The 25,575-nt window shown below is 42.5% G+C and overlaps 1 protein-coding gene across 2 annotated transcripts in view; it reads right to left on the bottom strand.

Annotated features, from left to right (window-relative positions):
* The window catches only part of hsf2 (heat shock transcription factor 2), a 39,428-nt gene extending 14,536 nt beyond the window's left edge, over positions 1–24,892 (bottom strand). Inside the window, exons 1-10 of one of the 2 annotated variants that reach the window (XM_068343320.1) lie at positions 24,570–24,892; positions 22,654–22,762; positions 21,948–22,075; positions 18,396–18,520; positions 17,745–17,820; positions 14,923–14,984; positions 8,825–8,897; positions 8,542–8,675; positions 6,122–6,391; positions 5,098–5,200 (exon numbers count right to left, since the gene is read on the bottom strand). In XM_068343320.1, coding sequence (XP_068199421.1) covers positions 5,098–5,200; positions 6,122–6,391; positions 8,542–8,675; positions 8,825–8,897; positions 14,923–14,984; positions 17,745–17,820; positions 18,396–18,520; positions 21,948–22,075; positions 22,654–22,762; positions 24,570–24,662 — 1,173 coding nt within the window. In that variant the 5' untranslated portion in view covers positions 24,663–24,892. The remainder of the gene's footprint in view (positions 1–5,097; positions 5,201–6,121; positions 6,392–8,541; positions 8,676–8,824; positions 8,898–14,922; positions 14,985–17,744; positions 17,821–18,395; positions 18,521–21,947; positions 22,076–22,653; positions 22,763–24,569) is intronic. The other variant, XM_068343321.1, reaches the window with a different exon arrangement.
* Between the last annotated feature and the right edge of the window lie 683 nt (positions 24,893–25,575).

Raw genomic sequence — 25,575 nt, 5'->3', positions numbered from 1 at the left:
TCCTGAGTGTACAAAAGTTAGAATTTGACCTTGACCAGTCAAGGTCATCATCTCATGTACATCCCCTTTGCTGCCTGAGTAATGTGCTTTTTGTTTCATCTTTCTATCTGAACGGTTGTGAAGATATTTGGTGGACTAACGGACAGACAGACGGACAGACGAACACTGACATTTACATCACCGCTTTGCACCAGGATGTTATTATATATAGTGCCTCTGTTTGGACGGTTTGGCCTATTTTTCATAACATTGTTCCCTGTAACCCCAGTTATTTGATGTAGTTCTCATTTTCTGCTTGTAGCTTCCTACAATATTCTTTCTTAGCTCTCATCACTGCATTTATTTCTAGAGCTCTTAAATCCGGCCTCTGCTTGATCTGTCCGAAGCCAAATAAACATCACCGGCCCTCTCTTGGGACTAATTTGTAAATCTTTAAAGTTTCCTGTTATGAACCAGACATGGAATTGCTGGACTTCTGTGAGTTAAGGAGGAAACCAAAAGGAGACAGGGAGAGAAAACACAGAGGACAGGAAGCATTTTTGTCATTTCCTGTTGTGTTTGTTTGGCTGCGGTGTCTTGGTTCTGTGTTGTCGTTTAATCACTGTAAATATCTCGTGTCTTTTTACTTTTTAGACTGTAGATGAAGCTAATAGTTATTTCCAGTTACAACTTGATAGCGAAAGGTATCACGTATTCTGGCTAACCTCTTATGAGCAATTATTGGGGTAATCTGCCATAGTTTTGAGCTAGGTTAGCAGCTAATCATGACTGTGTTTCCTCCCTTCCACTCCCCCCTCCCCCTCCCTCTCTCTGCTGCTCAGTCAGTCTGATGTATAGTTTTTCTCCCGCTTCCAAGGACATCTGCACCAAGTGTAGTGCTTTTTCTCTGATGGAAGCAAGGCTTAGTCAATTGTAGGCTCTGGCTGTGCCACCTAGCCATGTAGCTTTAGCTGGAGCAGACCCACCAGCTCACGTTAGCCACTCCCCAGCTCAGGTTAGCCGTCCTCCAGCAGCCCCCGAGCAGGAGCAGTGGGTGACTGTTTGAAGGAAGCATAGCAGGAAGCGAAAGCCTCGGGTTCACCACCAACCACCGCAACCACTTTGTGTATCGAACAGCTTTTCTCCGCTCAGCGACACCCCCCCTGAGGAAAAAACTCTGGTGATTGGTAGCTCTGTGGTGCGGAATGTTAAGCTAATAAAACTAACGACCATAGTCAAGTGCATTTTGGGAGCCAGATCGGGTGACATCGAATCATACTTAAAAGTGATGGCTAGAAATAAGCATAAATACCAAGATTTTACATAAGATTGTAAATATATAAGATAGTAATTTATGTCGGCGGTTATGACACCCGGTTACGCAAATCAGAGGTCACCAAAACCAACATTGAGTCAGTGTGTAACTACGCTAAATCAATGTCGGACGCTGTAGTGGTCTCTGGTCCCCTTCCCAATCTGAACAGTGATGACATGTTTAGACGCATGTCTCCACTCAACCGCTGGCTGTCCTGGTGGTGTCCTGCTAACAACATGCAGTTCGTAGACAACTGGCGGACTTTTTGGGGAAACCCAAACTTTTTGGGGTCTCATATGGAGAGACGGCATACATCCCGCTTGGAATGAGGGGGGTGTTGAGAGAGAGATAGCTCAGGGCCACGCCCATTAACACAGAGCATTTCGGGGCCGAAGCGATTTTATCAGTATTCAATCAAAGATATTGAGGACCATAGATCAGTTTGGGACAAGACATTTCAAATACAGTGTAGTTGGACATCTGGCAGCTGAATGAATATGGGACCTTCAAATAATATTGTTTAAATAACATGTAATGTAATATGATTCCTCTTACATAATGCATTGTGTAAGATCACCTTTTAGTTACTGTGACAATTGCCTTTGCCAGAGAACTTTCAACACAAACGAGAACTACCCCCCCATCCCCCATGTATATAAGGCGGCATGAGAGGAGCAGTTAGGGGGCTCCACGCTGATTGTACCAGAAATCTCTTTATTTTTAGATAAGTGTTGGTTAAATCATTTTGTCTGTTTGCATCATGAATGATACTGTTGGACTTCTCAATCTATGCACGATTGGAATTGACAAATATTTTGTACGTATGTACTTCATCCTGTCTTAAGAAAACCTCTCTCCACCAAAACATTACATCAGATCATTATCATATACTGTAGATTTTAATGCAGCCGCAAGAGGGCACAAGCCAGTTGTGTCGGTTCCAAGCCCGGGTAAATACAAAAGGTTGTGTCGGGAAGGGCATCCGACGTAAAACTTTTGCCAAATCAAACATGTGAGAGAGGCCAGACTGAGATGGATTGGACATGTCCAGAGGAGAGATAGTGAATATATTGGTAGAAGGATGCTGAGTTTTGAACTGCCAGGCAGGAGGCCTAGAGGAAGACCAAAGAGGAGGTTTATGGATGTAGTGAAAGAGGACATGAAGGTAGTTGGTGTGAGAGAAGAGGATGCAGAAGACAGGGTTAGATGGAGGACACTGATTGGCTGTGGAGACCCCTGAAGGGAAAAGCCCAAAATTGAAAGAGATGATTGTTTTATTATTCACAGATGAACCAACAGGTACATCTGATTGAACTAACAACACGATTGAAAATACAGACAACATAGAATTACATATGCTTATTGTTAGTATGTTGTTTCTAACATATTTTACAGGTCTCAGTGTTCCCATGGTGTGTATTTGCTCCTGTGTGTTGTGTGTACAGTCAACAGTCTGAACCACAATAGAGTTACAGACGAGGATTTAATCACACACTCGACTGTGGGAATGTGAAAGACGATGAAAACAACAACACTGTTATAAAGATGTTTTTCACTGAAGGCCCAGCAACAAAGTTCTCCTCAGGAGGACCCTCTACACCAGGGGTAGAGGTCCATCATTTGGTGACCCCTGCTCTATGGAGAGAGAGAGAAAGAGCGAGAGAGAAGAGGAAAAAAAAGGCGCACCAGATTTTTGTCCCCTAGTCGCACCAGTGCTCCCAAATATATTTAATAGTCGCACTAATAAAAATTCGGGCGCATATGCAACCAAAATGGTTGGAATTTCGAGCCCTGCGCCCAAAAGAGTCTGGGTCCTGCCCAGAGTTTCTTCCTCAATGACGGAGTTTTTCTCCGCCACTGTCGCTTATGCTCTGGAGGGTTCAGTTGGGTTTTTCTGTCTGTTAAACCACTTTGAAACGACTGTTGACATGATTAAGCGCCTTACAAATAAAAGCTGATTGATTGACAGACAGACAGGCAGTGCTGTTAGGATGGAAGAAATTTGAGCCGTTTCATTATCTGTCACAACCAACACCTTAATACCCAATGGTATAAAACACCAGATTAATGGAGGTCCTGACAGAATAGAACAGACCACCAGAGAAAAACAGAAGACGGCGGGCATCAGTATATGTGGTTTCTGAAGAGAGACTCATCACGTTCTGACGGGACCCAACGGTTCTCCACAACTGGACTCGACAGGAGCTGCTTATCCCAGAACAAACATGCATGTGTGATGGAAACCAACGCCCAGAGTGGCTACCAGGACCAGCAGGGCCAGACCAGCAGAGCACCCCCAACCCTGAGCAGCCAGGAGCATCGAGAAGGCATCACCCGAAGGCATCACGCAACACCGCCCCCCGAGCCAGCCCCCTGCAGGCCAACCCCCCAGCCAAGCCACAGGACCTATACCCCGCCTCCATCCCACAGCAGCTGCGCAGCGCCACCCCCGGGTCACCACCACCATACGGTAAGTCAACGGCCAAAACCGACAGTCAGCGACCCCTAACCAGCAGCCGCCAATAACCGTCAACAACCAAACACCAGCAACCAAGCCCAGGACCCCAATAAGCCCGCTTTAACCGGGCCGTGAGCCCAGACCAATCAACTAGTCCCCAGAGGTAGTCCTCGGGCCCTAAAGGGCCGAGCCCCACCAGAAGTGCCATCCCACGTTGAGCCACCACTACCCTCCCTGTTACTATGCTTCCCCGACGAGGACTCATTCCCTCTACCCCGTGTTTAAGCGCTCCCCCGTGTGGAGTGTGGTGCATTAAAAGTCTGGAAGGAGGCCAACTGTGGCCCAGAATCCTCCAGACTCCACAGTCCCCGTCAAATTGTGAGTTTGTGTACCCACCCCATTTGGTTTTCCATGGAATTTCTTGACTGGGCAGTGCATAGAAGAACAACCTTTCTAGTTTATTGAGAGAATAATCAGACTCAGTGATAACATCCCTGCAGTTTAAACACTACTCTTTCGATCAAGAAGATGGACAAAGGTTTTTTTAGAGTAATTTTTTTCTTTTGTCAATATAGATCATTGTACCATGACATTAACATCAGTGACAGATTAAATCAGGCAAAAACAAATATTTTATTGAAAAACTGGAAAGACTGAAGGATCTCTCTGACTTACAAGGGGTAAAATGTGATGACTAGAACCACATTTAGGTGTCAGTTGGCTTCAAAAGGGGGCAGCAAACAAATATTGATGTTGATTGAATGAGGAATTAATGTAAATTTCCCAAAAAAATTAAACATGAAAATCTATAATTCGTACAGTATACAGTATAATCCTACTACAACTGCCATTTGACTGAGGTATATAGTGGGTCTTATGTGTGGCTCACACACTAACAGCAGTTTTTGAAAGGAACACATGGAGACTCAGATAGGTCTGGATCTGAACCATCACCTAAGGAGTGAGGGTAGTATGATCATCTTTGTTATCTGGTGGTAGTTCAGAAAATTATGATCTCAGAGGCCAGCAGATAAACCAAAGACAGGCTAATGAGAGCTACTAGTCATACAGCTGAATCTATACAGGAAGAAACAGTGGCTCTCTTGGTAGAATAACACCATCAAAATAATCAAGAGCTATTGACAGCAAAGCATCGTTCACCATCCAGTATGAAGTGTATCTAATGCACTTGAAAGATCGACACAACTGATGAAGTTACGGAGTGTGTAGCAGTTATTAAAGACTTTCTACTGGTGGCAAAGGGTCTGACTGTTACTGATTAAACATACTGTACATTTGGGGAGGTATTGATCAGAGATTTTTTTTCCCATGAGTATCATTTTACCTCTAGGGTGTCAAAATCAATGCCAAACTGCTTTCCAGAAACCATGGCCTGGAAGTCCTCTAGACTGCAGTCAATACTATCAAGATAATCCATCAGCTCCACCCTGAAAAAAAATACAGATACAGAAGACTGAGTTTAAAAAAATTAAAAAACTCATCCTGTTGATTTAATTAGATGTTCAAACCTACATGTGACTTTGGTTATGAAAACACTGATTGGCAATATCATTTAGATAGTCACAATGTCAGAGCAATACTGGTGCTACCGTCTAGAGACTTCGACGTGTGACAACATTCCTACTGGTATCGGCTAAGTAAATGTAAATGCTGATGTCTGTATTTTTCCGTGCCAATAGACTTTTTTTTTTACATATACCACATCTTATTCAACTTGGTTCTCTTCTTGGTGAATTTAATGGTAATTTTCAAATGTAAAATGTCTTTATGGTATGAAATAATTCTGGATATAAAGACAATTTCCAAAAAATTTGGGATGCTACATAGTGTGTCAAATGTTGACTTGCCCTTTTTCAAAAGTACCTTCATATAACTATTGTGATGTGGCCCTGTATTAGAAAAATGGATTTGCTTAAGATTTTAAATCTGAAAATCCACTTTCAAAATTACAGTAATTCAGGTCCAAATACAGCAACAGAGTATTATTAAGAGGTGATTAATACACTGGTAAACATGACCCTGTCCCAACTTCTCCAGCAAAATGTTTCTGACACCTTACTCAACTTTCAATTATATATGAGGTTTCGATGATACGTAATTAATTGCCTACTGTCTTAAATTTACATTTCATATATTGTAAAAACTTTTTTGGAAACAAAGAATCACCCACAAGAATACGTTGGGTGTAACTCATTGTTTAAAAAGACAAACATCAGAATCTGTAACAATGACTTTAATAATTTAGACTAACAATCCTTTAAAAAATGTCATAGTAGAAATCACTATCAAAAATGAATTCGGTACTTAAAATGTTTCTTTTCAATACAAATAATTACAATTTCACTTACTTGCCCAGGAGGTTAATATTCTGTGATATTGCCCCATGTTCATTTAGTATGGAGTCCATCATCTTGACAGGGTCCTCCAGACTCAGGCCTGAAGGCTTATTAAGCTGCAGAGCACTGCTTATTGTTCCACCACTGTCCAAAGTCGTGCTCCTCTGGTTTCCATCATCAGCTTGTGTGTCTGTGATGTCAGTTCTGCAGGTGGGGCTCGTCTCAGTCTCAGTGGGGAGCGCCGTGCACCTGTCCAGCTCCACTTCAACGATTTCTACATCACTAATGGAAGACATTTCGAATCATATGTCAAATACTATGTTTTAGTATTTAATACTTTGTGCCTGTAACCCAGTTGCACTAATCAAACATCACTAAAATAATGTTGAGTCAGCATGCACATATACACAATGTCGGAATCCGTAGTTTCCTTTGGTCACCCAACAAATCTGTTTAGCTGCAGGCTGTCAAGATGGTGTCCAGCAAACATTGTGGGTTTTGTAGATAACTGACAGACTTTATGGGGACAACCTGGTAGTGTACCAACTTCTGGTCTGCATTGTATCTGAGTTTTGTCAACTGTTGTCCTCAAAACAGTTGAATCATAATTGACTGTCATACTGATGTCAAAACAACGTCAGTATGGTGCACAGTTTCCCTCATTACCTGATTCAGTTGGTTTATGTCAGACTCTAAATAAACCCAGTCATTGAAGAGTTATAGGAGACGGTCTGCTTGTGGGAATTAACAAGGTATTTACAACAGCCTGAGCTGCAAGATTATTCATACAGTCAGGGGTAGGTCACTGACTCTCCCACCTCCTGAGAAATGGCCCTTTTAAAGGTTGATAACCCCCTACAACAGGCCGGGTAGTGGAACATCTGGGTGGTGTAAAATGTAAATATGTTGTTGGGATGGGCTTGAAGTGGTGTGAAAGACCAAATGAATAAGGGCAGCAGTAGCTCAGTCCACTGGGTCTTGGGCTCAGGATCAGAGGATGGCCGTTTTAAAGCCCATGTGAACCAAACATTGCGGAGCGTGAACTGGCAGTGGGGAGACTCCTGAGCACTGCCAAAGTGCCCTTGAAAAGTTGCTCATGGGGGTGCACCACGAAGGAGCTGCCCGCCGCTCTACCTCTCACTATATATCTGCAGGCCTACAGGCCATGTGTGTGTGTCAGGGTCACACTTTGAAAGTGCTGACTCTCCATACTGGTATGTATTAAAAAGGTCTGATTATTCACATCAAGTCTAGAATTCTTCATAGTACAAGAATTTCCCTGAAAAACCCCACTCTTGGCCTTGTTCTATTACATGGTTCAAATTAAACATTTAATAGTCTACAAAACCCATTTTATATGACTAGTATTTAGTATCTTTTGAAGTCCTATTACTTGGGCAAACTTTTTGACTGGTGGGGCACACGGAGTTCTAAAATTTGACAGGTGGGCCATCTGAATCCCTGGTGGATGGAGTGTTTATCTGTACAAATCACATAACATGTAAAACCCCTATAGAAAAGCTTTTGACCTCTAACAGGCAGCAATGCATACATATGCGAGGCTCAGTGCAAAAATTATTTTGCAAATGCATTTATTTCATAAAATTAGTTACATAGTTTTAACAAGTAACATCACCCCTATAGGCAGGATTAGGAAGGAAAGAGTTAACTCCCATATGAAGCTAACTTCAAGAAGTGCCTTCTTTCACGTACTTATCAATGCAAAAAGCACAACCTGTCTCAAACAACGCAAAACGTCCATGCATCCTACTTCTACTCTTGCTGGTCATGCATTATTACATGCATCCATATTATTATAACTTTAATTTGTATAAACCAAATTTAACTGAACGGAATTGAACAGAATCCAACTCATCATGACCACCATCATAAATAAGCATGACAGCTCAGATACCCACATTACTCCTGTCAACAAAATGCATCTATTCCAGGAAAAGCAGTTTCAGATTTTTGTCCTCAGCTTTTGCCTGTACTAAGGTGATCATTCCTTCTCAATGGCCCCAGGCTGAAACGACCAGTAACATTTATCAAACTGTTTTTATTCCACACATTTACATTTTACCTTTTTACACGAGCATTATCCTGAAAAAAACAGCAGATAAAATGCAAGAAATAAAGACTTCTTTCAGGGAAAAACAACTAATATATATATGCGAAAATATCTGTCAATTCAGTAGGTCTATGTTAATTATGAAAAATAAATATTTAATAAATTTACTCATTCAAAAAATAACAGTAATAATAATAATAGAAAATAACGTATCATCAAGACCTTATCATTTTCCCAGATCTTTGCAAGAACAGATCTAAGATCTGTGCTTGTTTGGGCAATTTACTGATAACACCAAATGCAGAACTGTAAAACAAAAAAAAAAAACCATGTACAGGTGGCGAGTCTGAAACAGTCTTACCCGTGCTCGCAGGGTTTGGGTAACCCCTCGATGACCTCCGCAGTCACTTCAGCACCGCTGTCAGTCAGATCACAGATGATAACTTCATCTGATCTTTCTGAACCTTTCACACCATTAAAAGTGTTGCCAGGTGACTAAAGGGGATATAAAAATGAAAATCATAACTACCTCCACATAATGTGTCATATTCAATAAAATCTCTTGAAATTTGATTAGTTAATGGTTGCATAATGTTCACTACACATTTCCCACATTTATATACTGCACACAGGATATTACTGACCTGTTCAACCTGCACTTTGTCATCATATATCTGATGAATGTACTTCTTGCCACTGCTGTTCATAAGAACTGGCCTGTGAAAAAGACGTAGGTTTAAAGTTCATAGAGTGTACTGATTACATTGTGGGAGTAACGATAGATGGTAAATTCAATCTGGAGTAAAATGTCGTGACTATTTGAATGTTACCCTGGTCAGACTCTTGTTTGGGTTCGTAACTGTAAAGGATTTTAGTAATTCTGATCCTCACAGTAAATTATTTCACTTCAGCAGTATCTTTTAAGATAAAAACTTTTTATGAAGTATATTGACCTTTCTGCAGACATGCAGTACATTCAATGGTTCTCTGAAACACTAGCATAAAGAAACACAATCATTTTGCAAGTAAAATGATGTCAACAACTCCTGACAGAACTATACTGATGGCTAAATGCTATCGATTCAGTGGTTTTGTGTCGCAAATTTTGATTTATAGTTGAAATTATGAATTATAAAATTATCTAAGAAGAATTGTAGTTATCTAACATGTTTAGATAACTACCATTGTTGATCTTACATATCAGCTACGCTAATATAAATCACAACGCAGCTTCATAAATGACTGAGACAGCCGTGGCAGCTGATGGCTAAAGACACCTGTTGGGGTTTATTCACCAGAGCACCACTGGTTGGACACAATTCCAATTCCAGTTCCTGCCTAATTTCTATATGGCTCTGTCACTGATGAGCGTCAGACATTCAGCTTCCTGTCCAGGTAATATCACAGAATATTAATCCACAGTGACTATTAAGGGGGGGGGGCAGTTAAATCAAAACTGAAAGTTACTGTGTGGGACAGAAGTGGCTCAGCTGGTAGAGCGAATCGTCCAATAATTGCAGGATTAACGGTTTGATTCCCGCTCCCGCACAGCCACTTCATAATGTGGGCTGACAGTGGGAGGTGTCGGCTCACCTCCAGAGCACTGCTGAGGCACCCTTGAGCAAGGCGCTGCCCCCCCTACAAGCTGCTCATTTGGGCGCACCATGAAGGAGCTGACCGCCAATCTTCCACTCAACTTTGTGTGTGTGTGTATATTATATATATATTAGGGCTGTCACTATAACGCATTAATTAGATTAATTACGGTGCAAATTGACGCGCTATAAAAATTTACGCAATTAGTAATGGTTGGCAAGTCAATGCCCAAGCATTTTAAATTTGTCCCATTGAGGGACCCGTAGGCTGCAGTGACATCACTTCCTACCTGCCCCACTAGTCAGAAGCAGGGTGACTGACAACAGAGATGGACGCAACACAGGAGAGCGAGGCAAGACCACTGGACCTTTGGGAGGAAAGTTTATTTCTAAAGAGAACAAAGACGGACTATCAGCAAAAACGCAGTGATTCTGCCCCGTAGACCCTCAGTCAGTCTGCCCCGGGGCAGATTTGGCTACACACGAAGTTACCACCACCAGGTATGAAGGAGGAGTGGATGAATAATGGATCCGATGGAAAGAGTCTTTGAGTGTCCAGAAAAGCGTTATAGAAATCTAATCCAGTATTATTATTATTATTTTTATTATTATTTGTACCTTTGGTTAAAGAGAATCTTCACATCACCAAAGCAGCTCCAGACTAACGTATCATTTAAATGTAAAACATGTGAAGGACACAGAGTTGAACGTTATCTTACCCTTCAAAGGAAAAGCATGTTGACATCTTACTATTTAGTTTCCTTATTCAGAGACATGTTCTACTATTCATGGTGAATTGCTGTATTGAGTCAGCTTTATATTCATTCTGATTGAGAGTCTGCTTATGTGCCTATTTGCTGATGTGTTTGGCCTTTTTTCTTTTGAATTTCATTTATAAAGCACACTTAACCAACAAAAATGTGGATTTCAGATCTTTTCTTCTTGGTGTATTCTATTGATTAGTCATGCACTATAATTTTGTAATGTCCTAGAATTCAAATTCTTTATTTGGGGCCTTTAGCAGGTATGAGATTAAAATGTGATTAATTAGATTAATTACAAATCCTGTAATTATTTGTTTTAATCGCCTGACAGCACTAATATATATACAGTATATATAAAGTATATATTATGTATCCATCCATTTTCTTCCGCTGTAGCTGGAGCCTATCCCAGCTGGCATAGGGTGTGAGGCGGGGGACACTCTGAGCACGACGCCAGTGCACTGCAAAGCCACACACAAAGACAGACACACACGCACACACTCCTACGGGCAATTTGGGACTGCATGGCCAATTAACCTGAAGCGCATGCTTTTTGGAGGGGGGAGGAAGCCGGAGAACCCGGAGAGAACCCACGCAGAAACAAGGAGAACATTCAAACTCTACACAGAGCGGGACTCGAACCTGGAACCGCCGTGTTGTGAGGCGACAGCACTACCCACTGCACCACCGTGCCTCCATTATATAACAGTGGGTACGGAAAGTATTCAGACCCCTTTAAATTTTTCACTCTGTTTCTTTGCAGCCATTTGCTAAAATCAAAAAAGTTTATTTCTCATTAATGTACACTCAGCACCCCATCTTGACAGAAAAAAAAAGAAATGTAGAATTTTTTGCAAATTTATTAAAAAAGAAAAACTGAAATATCACATGGTCAAGAGTACTCAGACCCTTTGCTGTGACACTCATATTTAACTCACATGCTGTCCATTTCTTCTGGTCCTCCTTGAGATGGTTCTACTCCTTCATTGCAGTCCAGCTGTGTTTAATTAAACTGTTTGGACTTGATTAGTAAAGGCACACACCTGCCTTTATAAGACCTTACAGCTCACAATGCATGTCAAAGCAAATGAGAATCATGAAGTCAAAGGAACTGCCCAAAGAGCTCAGAGACAGAATTGTGGCAAGGCACAGATCTGGCTAAGGTTACAAAAGAATTGCTGCAGCACTCAAGGTTTCTAAGAGCACAGTGGCCTCCATAATCCTCAAATAGAAGAAGTTTGGGACGACCAGAACTCTTCCTAGACCTGGCCGTCCAGCCAAACTGAGCAATCGTGGGAGAAGAGCCCTGGTGAGAGAGGTATAGAAGAACCCAAAGATCACTGTGGCTGAGCTCCAGAGATGCAGTAGGGAGATGGGAGAAAGTTCCACAAAGTCAACTATCTCTGCAGCCCTCCACCAGTCAGGGCTTTGTGGCAGAGTGGCCCGACGGAAGCCTCTCCTCAGTGCAAGACACATGAAAGCCCCCATAGAGTTTGCCAAAAAACACCTGAAGGACAGCCAGACTATGCTGGGCTTGCGCTAGCCATTCGCCACTTCGCCATAGGCGAAGTAAATTCCAGATTGGCTACAAGGTTTTTAGACTGTGTAGCCACAGTGGCGTTCTTATTTTAAAGGAAAAAAGGCTAAAACGTATTACTTTTTCGCTCGCTAGCAACGCTATTTCTGCCGGCGCCGCTATTTCCACATGCCGACAGAATTTAGCCGAAGCATGCCGATGGAAATAGCCGAAGTGACCCGAACGCTCCCGATCATTAAATATGCACTCGGGTCATGACCTCCTCTCGTCCAATGAAAAACAAAAAGATTCTTTTTTTATAAGCTGAACCCGCGAATTGGTGTAAGACAAGGAGAGGACCATCGATCAAAAGAAAATGAGAATAGAGTGTTTTCTAGTAGATTTTGTGTTAAAATCATCATTAATAAACAAATGGTGAATGCTGAGGGGGGGGGGGAGTGGAGACAGACCGATCAGAAGGTCAATGAAAGATATTATCAATACTTGTTTGTAGTCTTAGACTTTTGTTCCCTCTGACCAGCAGGAATAACCAGCGATGATGTAAATGTGTTTTCACCTCGCTTGATATTTTTCATGTCTTTTCAAATTTAAATGAAACATTTAAATTTGAACCCGCTCAGGGGTGGCAGTGGCTCAGTGGTAAAGCGGGCGGTAGAGCGGGTCGTCCCATGATTCACGATCAGCGGTTCGATTCCCGCTCCCGCCCCCCAAAAAAAACACCCCAAGGTGAGCTGACAGTGGGAGGTGTCAGCTCACCTCTGGAGCACAGCCGAGGCGCCCTTGAGCAAGGTGCCGTCCCCTTTACAAATTGCTCATTTGAGGCGCACCAAGAAGGAGCTGCCTGCCACTCTACCTCCCTTGCATGCCTACAGGCCCCCTTGTGTGTGTGTGTGTGTGTGTGTGTGATACAGGGGCCTGTACACACTAATATGCATGCATGTGATTTGATTGACTAACAAAAACTAGTGTGCGTTCTTAATTTCCCTTCGGGGATTATAACAGTGTATTAAATTAAATTAAAAAATTAAAATATTATGGAATTAAAAAATAAACTAAACTATGACATACCAATGGTGTCTAAGTCAAAGTTTAAAACTCTTCTAGTCTCAGTAAACTACCAGTAAACACTGAGTAATATTTAGTCTGACTGTATCTTCAGAGTGAATGAAGTTTTCAATGGTTGAATCTCACATTCATTCCTGCATCAAGTAGGACAGAAATAAAGAGAGTTCAGCTTCAGCTGCTGGCTTTAGTGGGTTTTTGGAGGTAAACTGAACAGAAGATTTTGCCCTCAATGCAGGAAAACAACCCCGTTTTCTATAAAAATTTCCCCCAATCCCCCGTGCAGGGGGTATCCCCCCCACACCCCTATGTCAAGTGTGGTTTTACACCCCCGAAACAATTGAAAACTTCCATTCACTATGTGAAGATACAGTCATACAAAATATTACTCAATGTTTACTTGTTAGTTTTACTTGCTATCATAACAAGCTGCTGTCTTGGACACAGAGTGTGGCTTTTTGTGGTTTACTCCATTCTTTACACTGAGCCACAGTGGCTTAGTCACACTAGCTCCTGGTGTAAGACCAGCTATGAGAAATAAGATTCTGGTCTGATGAGACGAAGATTGAACTTTTTGGCATTGATTCTAAGCGGTATGTGTGGAGAAAAGCAGGCACTGCTCATCACCTGCCCAATACAATCCCAACAGTGAAACATGGTGGTGGCAGCATCATGCTATGGGGGTGTTTTTCAGCTGCAGGGACAGGACGACTGGTTGCAATTGAAGGAAAGATGAATGCAGCCAAGTACAGAGATATCCTGGAAGAAAACCTGTTCCGGAGTGCTCAGGACCTCAGACTGGACCGAAGGTTCACCTTCCAACAAGACAATGACCCGACGCACACAGCTAAAATAACAAAGGAGTGGCTTTGGAACAACTCCGTGACCATTCTTGACTGGCCCAGCCAGAGCCCTGACCTAAACCCAATTGAGCATCTCTGGAGAGACCTGAAAATGGCTGTCCACCAACATTCACCATCCAACCTGATGGAACTGGAGAGGATCTGCAAGGAAGAATGGCAGAGGATCCCCAAATCCAGGTGTGAAAAACTTGTTGGACCATTCCCAAGAAGACTCAAGGCTGTACTGGATCAAAAGGGAGCCTCTACTCAATACTGAGCAAAGGGTCTGAATACTTATGACCATGCGATATTTCAGTTTTTCTTTTTTAATAAATTTGCAAAAAATTCTACATTTCTGTGTTTTTCTGTCAGGATGGGGTGCTGAGTGTACAATCCTGAGAAATAAAATGAACTTTTTTGATTTTAGTAAATGGCTGCAATGAAACAGTGAAAAATTTAAAAGTGTCTGAATACTTTCCGTACCCACTGTGTGTGTGTGTACACACACACACACACACACACACACACACACACACACACACAACACACACACACAAAATAACCAGGATAACACCAGGAACCGGATAAGATACAAAAACAAGGGAGAAGGCCAGTTTGAGTAAGACCATAGATCAAAGCTAGTGCTTTTATCTACCTATGCACTAGCTTTGACCTACCCAGAAAGGTCAAAGCTATGCACTTGTCAGGTACTACTTTCAGGGTACCCTGACCTACCCTCGAAGTAGGTAAGGGTAAGTTTGCCAGATGTTGCAGTCTCAGACTGCCTTGTTTATTTTTTAGTTGCATGTATTTTGTTTTCCTCCGATTCATATAATCATATAGAATTATCTATGTAATAATTCTGTGCTCCTAAATGTGTCTTTGCATGACAGTTTGAACACCAAATTCAACAGATCAGGTGTGAAAACACATTAAACTCACCTTTTGCGCTTTAAATTGAGGATGTGATTGTTCTGTACCAACGTGACAATGAACTGTATCAACTGAAAGAAACAGTAACAGTCTGATCAGATGACAGAAATTACACATTCTGGTAATTAACTGGATATGTGTGCTTGCTTTGCTCTACCATTTCATCTGGTAAATGTGTGTCTGTGGCAACCATTGTGTCTGACAGACATTTCAAGTTTGACAGAGAATGTTTGGTCATCCATTACATTAAACCAGTCATGCAAAGGTTTCACAATAACAGCTTTGTTAATGAATCAATGTAGAGTATAAGTTTATTTATCCCTTAAGGAGGTTCCGTCAGGGAAATGTTATGTTTATAATAAAGCATTGGATTCCAAACATACTAGTTTGGAATCCAATCCAACTTTGCAAAAAGGATGGAAATGGCTGTAGTGAATACTTTCTTCCAGGAGAGGCAGGAACATAGGGTGACCTATAAGAGTGGAGGTAGGAGCACACAGGTAGACTACATCTGGTGTAGATGGTGTAACCTGAAAGAGATCAGTGACTGTAAAGTAGTGGTAGGTGAGAGTGTAGCCAAACAGCATAGGATGGTGGAGTGTAGGATGACTCTGGTGGTGAGGAAGATGAAGAGGACACAGAGCAGAAGACGAAATGGTGGAAGCTGAAAAAGGAAGAGTGTTGCATGACTCTTAGGAAGGAGTTAAGACAGGCTCTGGGTGGTCAGGAGGTGCTTCCAGATGACTGGACAACTACAGCTAATGTGATCAGGGAGACAGGTAGGAGAGTACTTGGTGTGTCATCTGGAAGGAAAGTAGATAAGGAGACTTGGTGGTGGAATGAGGAGGTACAGGAGTGCATACAGAGAAAGAGGTTAGCTAAGAAGAAGTGGGACACTGAGAGGACTGAGGAGAGTAGACAGGAGTACAGGGAGATGCAGCGTAAGGTGAAGGTAGAGGTAGCAAAGGCCAAACAAGGAGCTGATGATGACTTGTATGCTAGGTTGGACAGTAAGGAGGGAGAGACTGATCTATACAGGTTGGCAAGACAGAGAGACAGAGATGGGAAGGACGTGCAGCAGGTTAGGGTGATTAAGGATAGGGATGGAAGTCTATTGACAGGTGCCAGTAGTGTGATGGGAAGATGGAAAGAGTACTTTGAAGAGTTGATGAACGTGGAAAATGAGAGAGAACAAAGACTAGAAGAGGTGACTGTTGTGGACCAGGATGTAGCAAAGATTAGTCAGGATGAAGTGAGGAGGGCACTGAAGAGGATGAAGAGTGGAAAGGCAGTCGGTCCTGATGATATACCTGTAGAGGTATGGAAGTGTCTAGGAGAGGTGGCAGTAGAGTTTCTGACTGGGTTGTTCAACAGGATCTTAGATAGTGAGAAGATGCCTGAGGAATGGAGGAGAAGTGTGCTGGTGCCCATTTTTAAGAACAAGGGAGATGTGCAGAGTTGTGGCAACTACAGAGGACTAAAGCTGATGAGCCATACAATGAAGTTATGGGAGAGAGTAGTGGAAGCTAGACTAAGGGCAGAAGTGAACATTTATGAGTAGCAGTATGGTTTCATGCCAAAAACAGAGTACTACAGATGCAGTATTTGCTTTGAGGATGTTGATAGAGAAGTACAGAGAAGGCCAGAGGGAGCTGCATTGTGTTTTTGTAGATCTGGAGAAAGCTGATGACAGGGTGTCCAGAGAGGAACTGTGGTATTGTATGAGGAAGTCTGGAGTGGCAGAGAAGTATGTTAGAGCGGTGCAGGACATGTATGAGGACTGTAAGACAGTGGTGAGGTGTGTGTAGGTGTGACAGAGGAGTTCAAGGTGGAGGTGGGACTGCATCAGGGATCAGCTCTGAGCACCTTCTTGTTGCTATGGTGATGGACAGGCTGACAGACGAGGTCAGACAGGAATCTCCATGGACTATGATGTTTGCAGATGACATTGTGATCTGTAGTGAGAGCAGGGAACAGGTGGAGGAGAAGCTAGAGAGGTGGAGGTTTGTCCTGGAAAGGAGAGGAATGAAGGTTAGCCGCAGTAAGACAGAGTACATGTGTGTGAATGAGAGGGACCCAAGTGGAAGAGTGAGGTTACAGGGAGAAGAGATCAAGAAGGTGGAGGATTTGAAGTACCTAGGCTCAACAGTCCAGAGCAATGGAGAGTGTGGAAAAGAGGTGAAGAAGCGTGTCCAGGCAGGATGGAACGGGTGGAGGAAAGTGTCAGGTGTGATGTGTGATAGAAGAGTTTCAGCTAAAATGAAAGGAAAGGTGTACAAAACTGTGGTGAGACCAGCGATGTTGTTTGGTCTAGAGACAGTGTCCCTGAGGAAAAGACAGGAGACAGAGCTGGAGGTAGCAGAGATGAAGATGCTGAGGTTCTCTCTGGGAGTGACCAGGATGGATAGGATCAGGAATGAGTCCATCAGAGGGACAGCACATGTTAGAGGTTCTGGAGATAAAGTCAGAGAGGCCAGACTGAGATGGTTTGGACATGTCCAGAGGAGAGATAGTGAATATATTGGTAGAAGGATGCTGAGTTCTGAACTGCCAGGCAGGAGGCCTAGAGGAAGACCAAAGAGGAGGTTTATGGATGTAATGAAAGAGGACATGAAGGTAGTTGGTGTGAGAGAAGAGGATGCAGAAGACAGGGTTAGATGGAGGACACTGATTGGCTGTGGAGACCCTGAAGGGAAAAGCCCAAAGGAGGAGATTTAAGTAATAAAACAAATCTGTGTGTATTTCCTGTGTGACACACACAGCAATTGGGTTGTGAAAATTGCTGCTCCTAGTGGAGTCAGTCAACAAATGTGTTTGCGTGAAGTTCTCACCTTTTTAATAAGCTGTTGGTGGTGGGAATGTTTCTGTCTCAAATCTGAGATCTCTCTCCACAGAGCTTCATTTTCCCTAAATAACAGAACAATGTACAATTATATTAAGAGAAAAGGCTGCAGAACCAACCCTGTACAGCTAGACTGTGTGTGTGTGTGTGTGTGTGTGTGTGTGTGTGTGTGTGTGTGTGTGTGTGTGTGTGTGTGTGTGTGTGTGTGTGTGTGTGTGTGTGTGTGTGTGTGTGTGTGTAGGTGTAGGTGTGTGTGTGTAGGTGTGTGTGTAGGTGTGTGTGTAGGTGTGTGTGTAGGTGTGTAGGTGTGTAGGTGTGTGTGTGTGTGTGTGTAGGTGTGTGTGTGTAGGTGTGTGTGTGTGTGCGTGTGTAGGTGTGCGTGTGTAGGTGTGTGTAGGTGTGTGCGTGTGTAGGTGTGTGTGTGTAGGTGTGTGTGCGTGTGTAGGTGTGTGTGCGTAGGTGTGTGTGCGTAGGTGTGTGTGTGTGAATACACACACACACTAACAGTGTGCTACAGCAACACCTTTCCCTGTGATGTAGTCTTTCTTAGCTTGTCCTTTGTCCTTCACTACGCTCTCAGCTTCAACACGGCTGCTGGTTTTTGGTTTTGTTCTCCGTGAACGTTCTTGTGAACACTCACCTCTTGAGAGTCGCGAGTCGAGCATCAATGTTCTCTTGTTTGCTGTGAACATTCTGCACACTTGCCAGGATCTTGGTCAGGTCTTCGTGTCGTATCTTATTGTCCTCTGGCCGAGTGTTAGAAACCTGAAAGAGACATTCCAGTGTTTTAATACTAGAAGCCTTGTATTTATGAACAAGCTCTAATTTGGTATTAAAAGATTAATTTAGAAAGTGGTGATATACATTCATCACACAAATATGGCAACTAACAGGACAAGTGGATAAAATCTGTCATGACATAATTAACTTTACTGTCCAGCAAGTTTATTACCTTTATCATCTAGATAAAACCTGACATTGCTGTTAACCAAGGACTGACACCAATGGCACAGCATTAGCCCTTTCATCAACATGTTCCCTGTTTACTGGCTAAGAAAGTTTGGACCTACTACCTAGACCTTTGGGTTACTATCAAACAAGTGTTGATGCGATTGTGACTCATCCAGACCATCATGTCAGGTTGTTGGGTTTGGAAACAGAAATCACAATTAAGATAAATATTCCAAACTTTAATCTCAAATGACAATTAATAAATGTCATCTGACCCACAGCAGGAACAACACACACATCATGTTGGAGGGAAGGATTCTGACTGGACTAAATGCAATGCTCCATAAGACATAAAATATTCAGATTACCATCTGGAATACCCCTGTAGTGACTGTCTTCACATTTACACCATGTATCTAGCCATCTCCAAGCTGATAGTACCAACAAAGGCTTTTGTATGTAGTATTAAATGTTTAGCTACATCATTCCTTTTAATTACACATCATTTATGTTAGGATTGTTTTTTTGCGTGGGTTGCATTGGTTGGTACCAAAATCTGGTGGAAATCTTAAGTCGATAATTGTTTAGAAATATATTTACTGAGAAAATGGTGACATTTAGTAATTATTTTATCCTCTGAATTACATGGTGGCATAGTGGGAGGATTTGATGCCTCAAAGCAAGACAGTTCTGGGTTCTGGGTCTGTTCTCCTTGTGTCTGCATGGGTTCTCTCCAGGTTCTCCAGCTTCCTCCCACCTCCAGAAACATGCAGCTTAGTCACTGGTCACACCAAATTGTCCACAGGTGTGAGCGTGAGATGTTTTTCGTCTTTCATGTGGCCCTGCGATGAGCTGGAGACTTAACCAGGCTGTAACCCGCCTGTACCCAGTTGGGTTAGGCTCCAGCAGACTTGTGATCTGCACGGCACTTCAGTGGTTGTAGACAAGATGACTGCGATGAATGTCAGTAATGGGTGAATGGTTGTGTGAATGCTTGTTGGTGTTGTAAAGTGCATTGAGTGGTCAGTCATAACAGAAAAGTTTGATACAGGTAGTCCTCAAGATACAAACATCCGACTTACGAACATTTGTAGATAGAAGCAAAGGTGCTGGCATATCCGACTACTGCAGTTCCCCTTTCAGCCAGAAGAGGGAAGCAGCACCATCCATACACACAACAATTTCTCTCGGGACAGGTCTGCCTCTCGTCCTCCTCCGCTCCAAAGGGAAGTTGTGTGTCAGTACTGCAGTATTTTATTTCATTTATGTGTTGCTTTATGTCCTGTAATTGTTTCCGGTAAGTCATAGTAAAATTCTTTCATATCTAGAGTAGTAATGCATTTAAATTACTTCAAATGCCGATTATAGATTTATCCATCCATCTGTTTTCTTCTGTTTTTTGTGGGTCACAGATTTGCTGGATTATTTCTCAGCAGACTAAGGGCAAAGGGCTGCTGCATTGCGGTGCACCGAAAGTCTCACGGACCCTAACCCTAACACTCACAACTATGGGCAATTTGGTATGACTGATCCACCTAAAATGCATGTTTTTGGAAGTTGGAGAAAGCCGGACAGAACCCACAAAGACACGGGGAGAACATACAACCTCCGCAAAGAAAAGACTCCAACTCAGATAGTAACAGTGCTACCCACTGCGTCACCGGGGCGCCCATAAATATAGATTGAAACAATTAAGACAAACAATTCAGCTTATAAACAGCCTCTGAGAACCTATTGTGTGGGTTGAGAAGCACTTATATAGACAGATAGATAGTACGGCAGTTATGTCAACTGGTTTCAATGCAGGAGGCGGTTTTGAATCCCGTTCAGGGTGAACACTATCCAGTGAGGGTCCTTCGGCATGACCCTAAATGCTATACCAGCCTACCTCATGCATGTGCGAACACAATGATGACAGACTCATACTGGCACGGGCGTCGCCCAGGTCAGTGATGTATACAGTACGTATATAAATGCTATTACGAGTTTTAGCTGTTATGAGTAAGACATAACAGCTGTAACTGCTGTAGAATTGTTTGTAACAACACACCTGTTACGACATCTTCATTTAAGTAAGCAATTTAAACTATTGTGTATGTTACAGTTGTCCTTTTTTGGGTAATGTGAATTAGGGCTCACTTTTAGATTTGGTTCTAAAATCCTGACCTACTGCTTCAGTCCACCAGCAGAAGGCAGTGTCGAGGCTGTCCAAAATAACAGTTTATAAAACAAAAAATATATATACATGAGGGGACAGGGCCAATTTCATAACTTTTAACAAAATTCAGGTTTCTGCATGAGCAGACATGCTGTCTTCATGCTAGACATGAATAGTTTGTATCTGCCAATCTACTAATAAATTTTGTACTGCCTGGAAACAAAAACATTACATTTATAGTATTTGACTGAAAATTTACAATTTTATGGTGTGACAAACAGATAATACCAGGCAACGTAAATGCATAAAAACTGTTATTAAAGTCTCTGTGCTCCAAAAGCTATTCGTAAAATTTTAATTACAGCAATTAAAGCTTCTTCTCACAAGTCCACTCACCAAAGATCATCCATGTACTCGATGACTGAGAACCTGTCCAAAAATCTATTTTTTAAAGCAACACAAATAAGTATCATGCAATAAATGGACAAAATTTCAAGGCATGTATGTTATGTAAAACCTGCATGTCAAAAATATATACATACTTCATTTCAACAGCGAATTAATTCAATGAGAGCAACTATCTGTACTTAATACAAAATTTTGTCCAAGGGCATAGATGACCAAAGCAGTTCAAACTAGAACCAATACAGTCACAGACTGCAACATCCCGCGACACACCTGAATTCAAAAGTTGACCTTGACCTACTTGCATAGGTCAAGGATCAAAGCTAGTGCTCTGACCTACTGTCATTATCCGATTCCTGAGTGTACAAAAGTTGCTGCCTAAGTGCTTTTTGTTTCATCTTTCTACCTGCAACAGTTGTGCAGATATTTGGTGGACTAACGAACGGACGGACTAACGGACTAATGGACGCGCTGATAATTACAATAGATCACCGCTTTGAAGCGGGATGTAAAAATCCACTTGTGGTGATGCAAGCAGAACACCCTATGTCATATGAAAATTAACATATTCAAACGTGGTACAAAATAGATAAATAATAATCACATTGAAGACGATGACTAAATCTTCGGCTCCACTTTTAAATGCTACTGTTAACTGATAGACACAGTTGACTCCACCTTTCTCTTGATGTTCTCCAGCAGCTCATCCCGTCCATGTGTGAAGTACGGGTGCTGAAATTCTATTGGACCACTCTTCTCCTGTTTCACAATGCCTGTGTCAATGTGTATCACTTTACGGAATCCATCTGAACACAAATACACACACACACACACACAAAAAAACACAAGCAGTTGATTAGGAATACTGTATATATCAAAAATTCTATATAAAAAAATAAATCCAATAACAATCCCTGTAGGGAAAATGCCAAATATTTGGCCCACACTAGTCTTGAGCCGGCAACCCTCGGACTTAGTGGATTGAGCTCCTGCTGACCCTTCAACCAGGTGTGGAAGCCAGGTGTGTTTTTTTCATGGGCCACTCCACTATCAAAGTACTCAACACAAGCAAGGCTTCATTTACCCAGTGGCAGAATAAAACTGAGTTTTTTGTGTATCTAACAATATTCAGAGCATTTTTCAAGCTCAGAAATCACAATATAAAGCTGCCAAAATATAACATTTACCTGTTTGGGGTGAAGCAGCTGTCCCGTTTTAACTGCCTCTAAACTACCTTAACATTCAGTCTGCCCGGTGTCATTGGTCACAACACACAATGACCCACAGCAGAACCCAGCAGTCACGTTCACACCTGTAAAGCACTAAACGACCTGCATGCTGACTGCTCCTAATGAGGTGGAGGTAAAGACAAAGGCTGTCTCACACATGTTGAGCTGCCTGATGAAACTGGCCATGTTGTTGTGCTTGAAGAGCTTCGGCAGGATCTCCTTGGCAAAGCGCTGCTCGTCCAACACCAGGAAGCTGTTCCCCTCCTGGAGACAACAAACGTCAGCTTACTGCCCGCTGTCTGTCTCTCTCTCTCTCTCTCTCTCTCTCTCACACACACACACACATTAACATACACTCACATTAACACACACTCACACACACTAACACACACACATACTCACACACACACACTAACACACACACCATAACACTAACACAAACACACACACCCACACTAACACCCACACACACTAACACACACACACACACACACCACACACACACACACACACATACTAACACACACACACACCCACACTAACACACACACACACCCACACTAACACACACACACACACACTAACACACACACACCCACACTAACACACACACACACACACACTAACACTAGCTAACACTAAGACTAGCTAACATTAACACTAGCTAACACTAGCTAACACTAACACTAGCTAACACTAACACGAGCTAACACTGACACGAGCTAACACTGACACGAGCTAACACTAACACTAGCTAACACTAACACGAGCTGACACTAACACGAGCTAACACTGACACGAGCTAACACTGACACTAGCTAACACTAACACGAGCTAACACTAACACTAGCCAACACCAACTGTAGCTAACATTAACACTAGTTAACACTAACTACTAGCTAACACTGACTCTAGCTAACACTGACACGAGCTAACACTAACACGAGCTAACACTAACACTAGCCAACACCAACTGTAGCTAACATTAACACTAGTTAACACTAACTACTAGCTAACACCGACTCTAGCTAACACCAACTCTAGCTAACACTGACACGAGCTAACACTGACACGAGCTAACACTGACACGAGCTAACACTAACACGAGCTAACACTAACACTAGCTAACACTGACACGAGCTAACACTGACACGAGCTAACACTAACACGAGCTAACACTGACACGAGCTAACACTAACACGAGCTAACACTAACACGAGCTAACACTAACACTAGCTAACACTGACACGAGCTAACACTGACACGAGCTAACACTAACACGAGCTAACACTGACACGAGCTAACACTAACACGAGCTAACTCTGACACGAGCTAACTCTGACACTAGCTAACACTGACACAAGCTAACATTAACACTAGCTAACACTAGCTAATACTAACACTAGCTAACATTAACACGAGTTAACACTAGCTAACACCAACTCTAGCTAACATTAACACTAGCTAACACTGACACTAGCTAACACTAACACTAGCTAACATTAACACTAGCTAACACTGACACGAGCTAACATTCACACTAGCTAACACTGACACGAGCTAACACTAACACTAGCTAACACTGACACTAGCTAACACTGACACTAGCTAACATTCACACTAGCTAACACTGACACTAGCTAACACTGACACGAGCTAACACTAACACTAGCTAACACTAACACTAGCTAACACTGACACGAGCTAACACTGACACGAGCTAACACTGACACGAGCTAACACTGACACGAGCTAACACTGACACTAGCTAACACTGACACGAGCTAACACTAACACTAGCTAACATTCACACTAGCTAACACTGACACTAGCTAACACTAACACTAGCTAACACTGACACTAGCTAACACTAACACTAGCTAACATTCACACTAGCTAACACTGACACTAGCTAACACTGACACGAGCTAACATTCACACTAGCTAACACTGACACGAGCTAACACTGACACTAGCTAACACTGACACGAGCTAACACTGACACTAGCTAACCCTAGCTAACAGTAACACCAGCTAACGCTAACAGCAGCTAGCAGCCGAGCAGCGGTACCTGACTCCAGCAGATGCACTCATTCGTGTCTGAATCCTCCACCAGAGTCCACAGCTTGGAGAGAAAAGCAGGGACGTTCGCGTTGTGCTTCATCCTGTGAGAACAGAGACTCTCCCGGCTGGAGCCGCTGTGAAACACCACCGCTAACAACAAAGATGGAGCGTTGACATGCACGACAGCAACGAAGCGGAGACACTTCCGGTATAGGTAGTGGGCGTGGCCGACTGTCCCTCGGTCCCCATTGGCTGGTTCTATCAAGAACCAGTGACGTAATGTAAATGCTTTTTATCTGCTCTCTTACATTAATAATACGTTTTATTTGAAGGCGCCTCTCTTGAAACTCAAGGACACCGAAACATTAAAATAAACAATAATTTAAAAAAAGCTAAAATCAATGTGGTGGTGAGACGGGCTGAATGCTCTGCGCCCCGCGGTGGTGAGACGGGCTGAGGGGACAGACAGGTGTAAGGAGGGGTTGTGAGGGAGGTACTGGTACTGGAGATCGGACAGATGTGGAGGGGCGAGGTTGTGGATGGCCTTGGAAGGGAGCAGGAATTGAGCAGGACGGGACTGGATGGAGATCTGCTGGTGTGAACGGACGACGTTCTGTCAGTCTGATGGATTTGCTTTGAATCACCAGATCTCAGAAGAGACAAAACGAACATTCTCTGAAATATTTAACAGCTACTAAAGAGTCTCTGGATCATTATGTGTTGTGTTTAACGTCAGTTGCCATCTTCATGGAGGTTCTGACAGTTTGATCAAAATACATACTTTATATAAATATAAAATAAATATATTATATATATACAGTGGAGGAAATAAGTTTTTGATTCCCCCCTGATTTTGGCAGTTGTCCTACTAAGAAATAAATTAAAAGTCTCAGATTTTTATGGCAGCTTCATTTTAAGTTCTAAGAAGAGTATTTAAAAAATATTGAGAAAGTTACATGAAATGAAACATAAAAATTAATTTCCATGTCATTGAGGGAAATAAGTGTTTGATC

This window comes from Antennarius striatus, chromosome 19, assembly GCF_040054535.1.
Source record: "Antennarius striatus isolate MH-2024 chromosome 19, ASM4005453v1, whole genome shotgun sequence".
Classification (NCBI taxonomy): domain Eukaryota; kingdom Metazoa; phylum Chordata; class Actinopteri; order Lophiiformes; family Antennariidae; genus Antennarius; species Antennarius striatus.
This window is presented reverse-complemented; position numbering and strand designations above follow the sequence as displayed.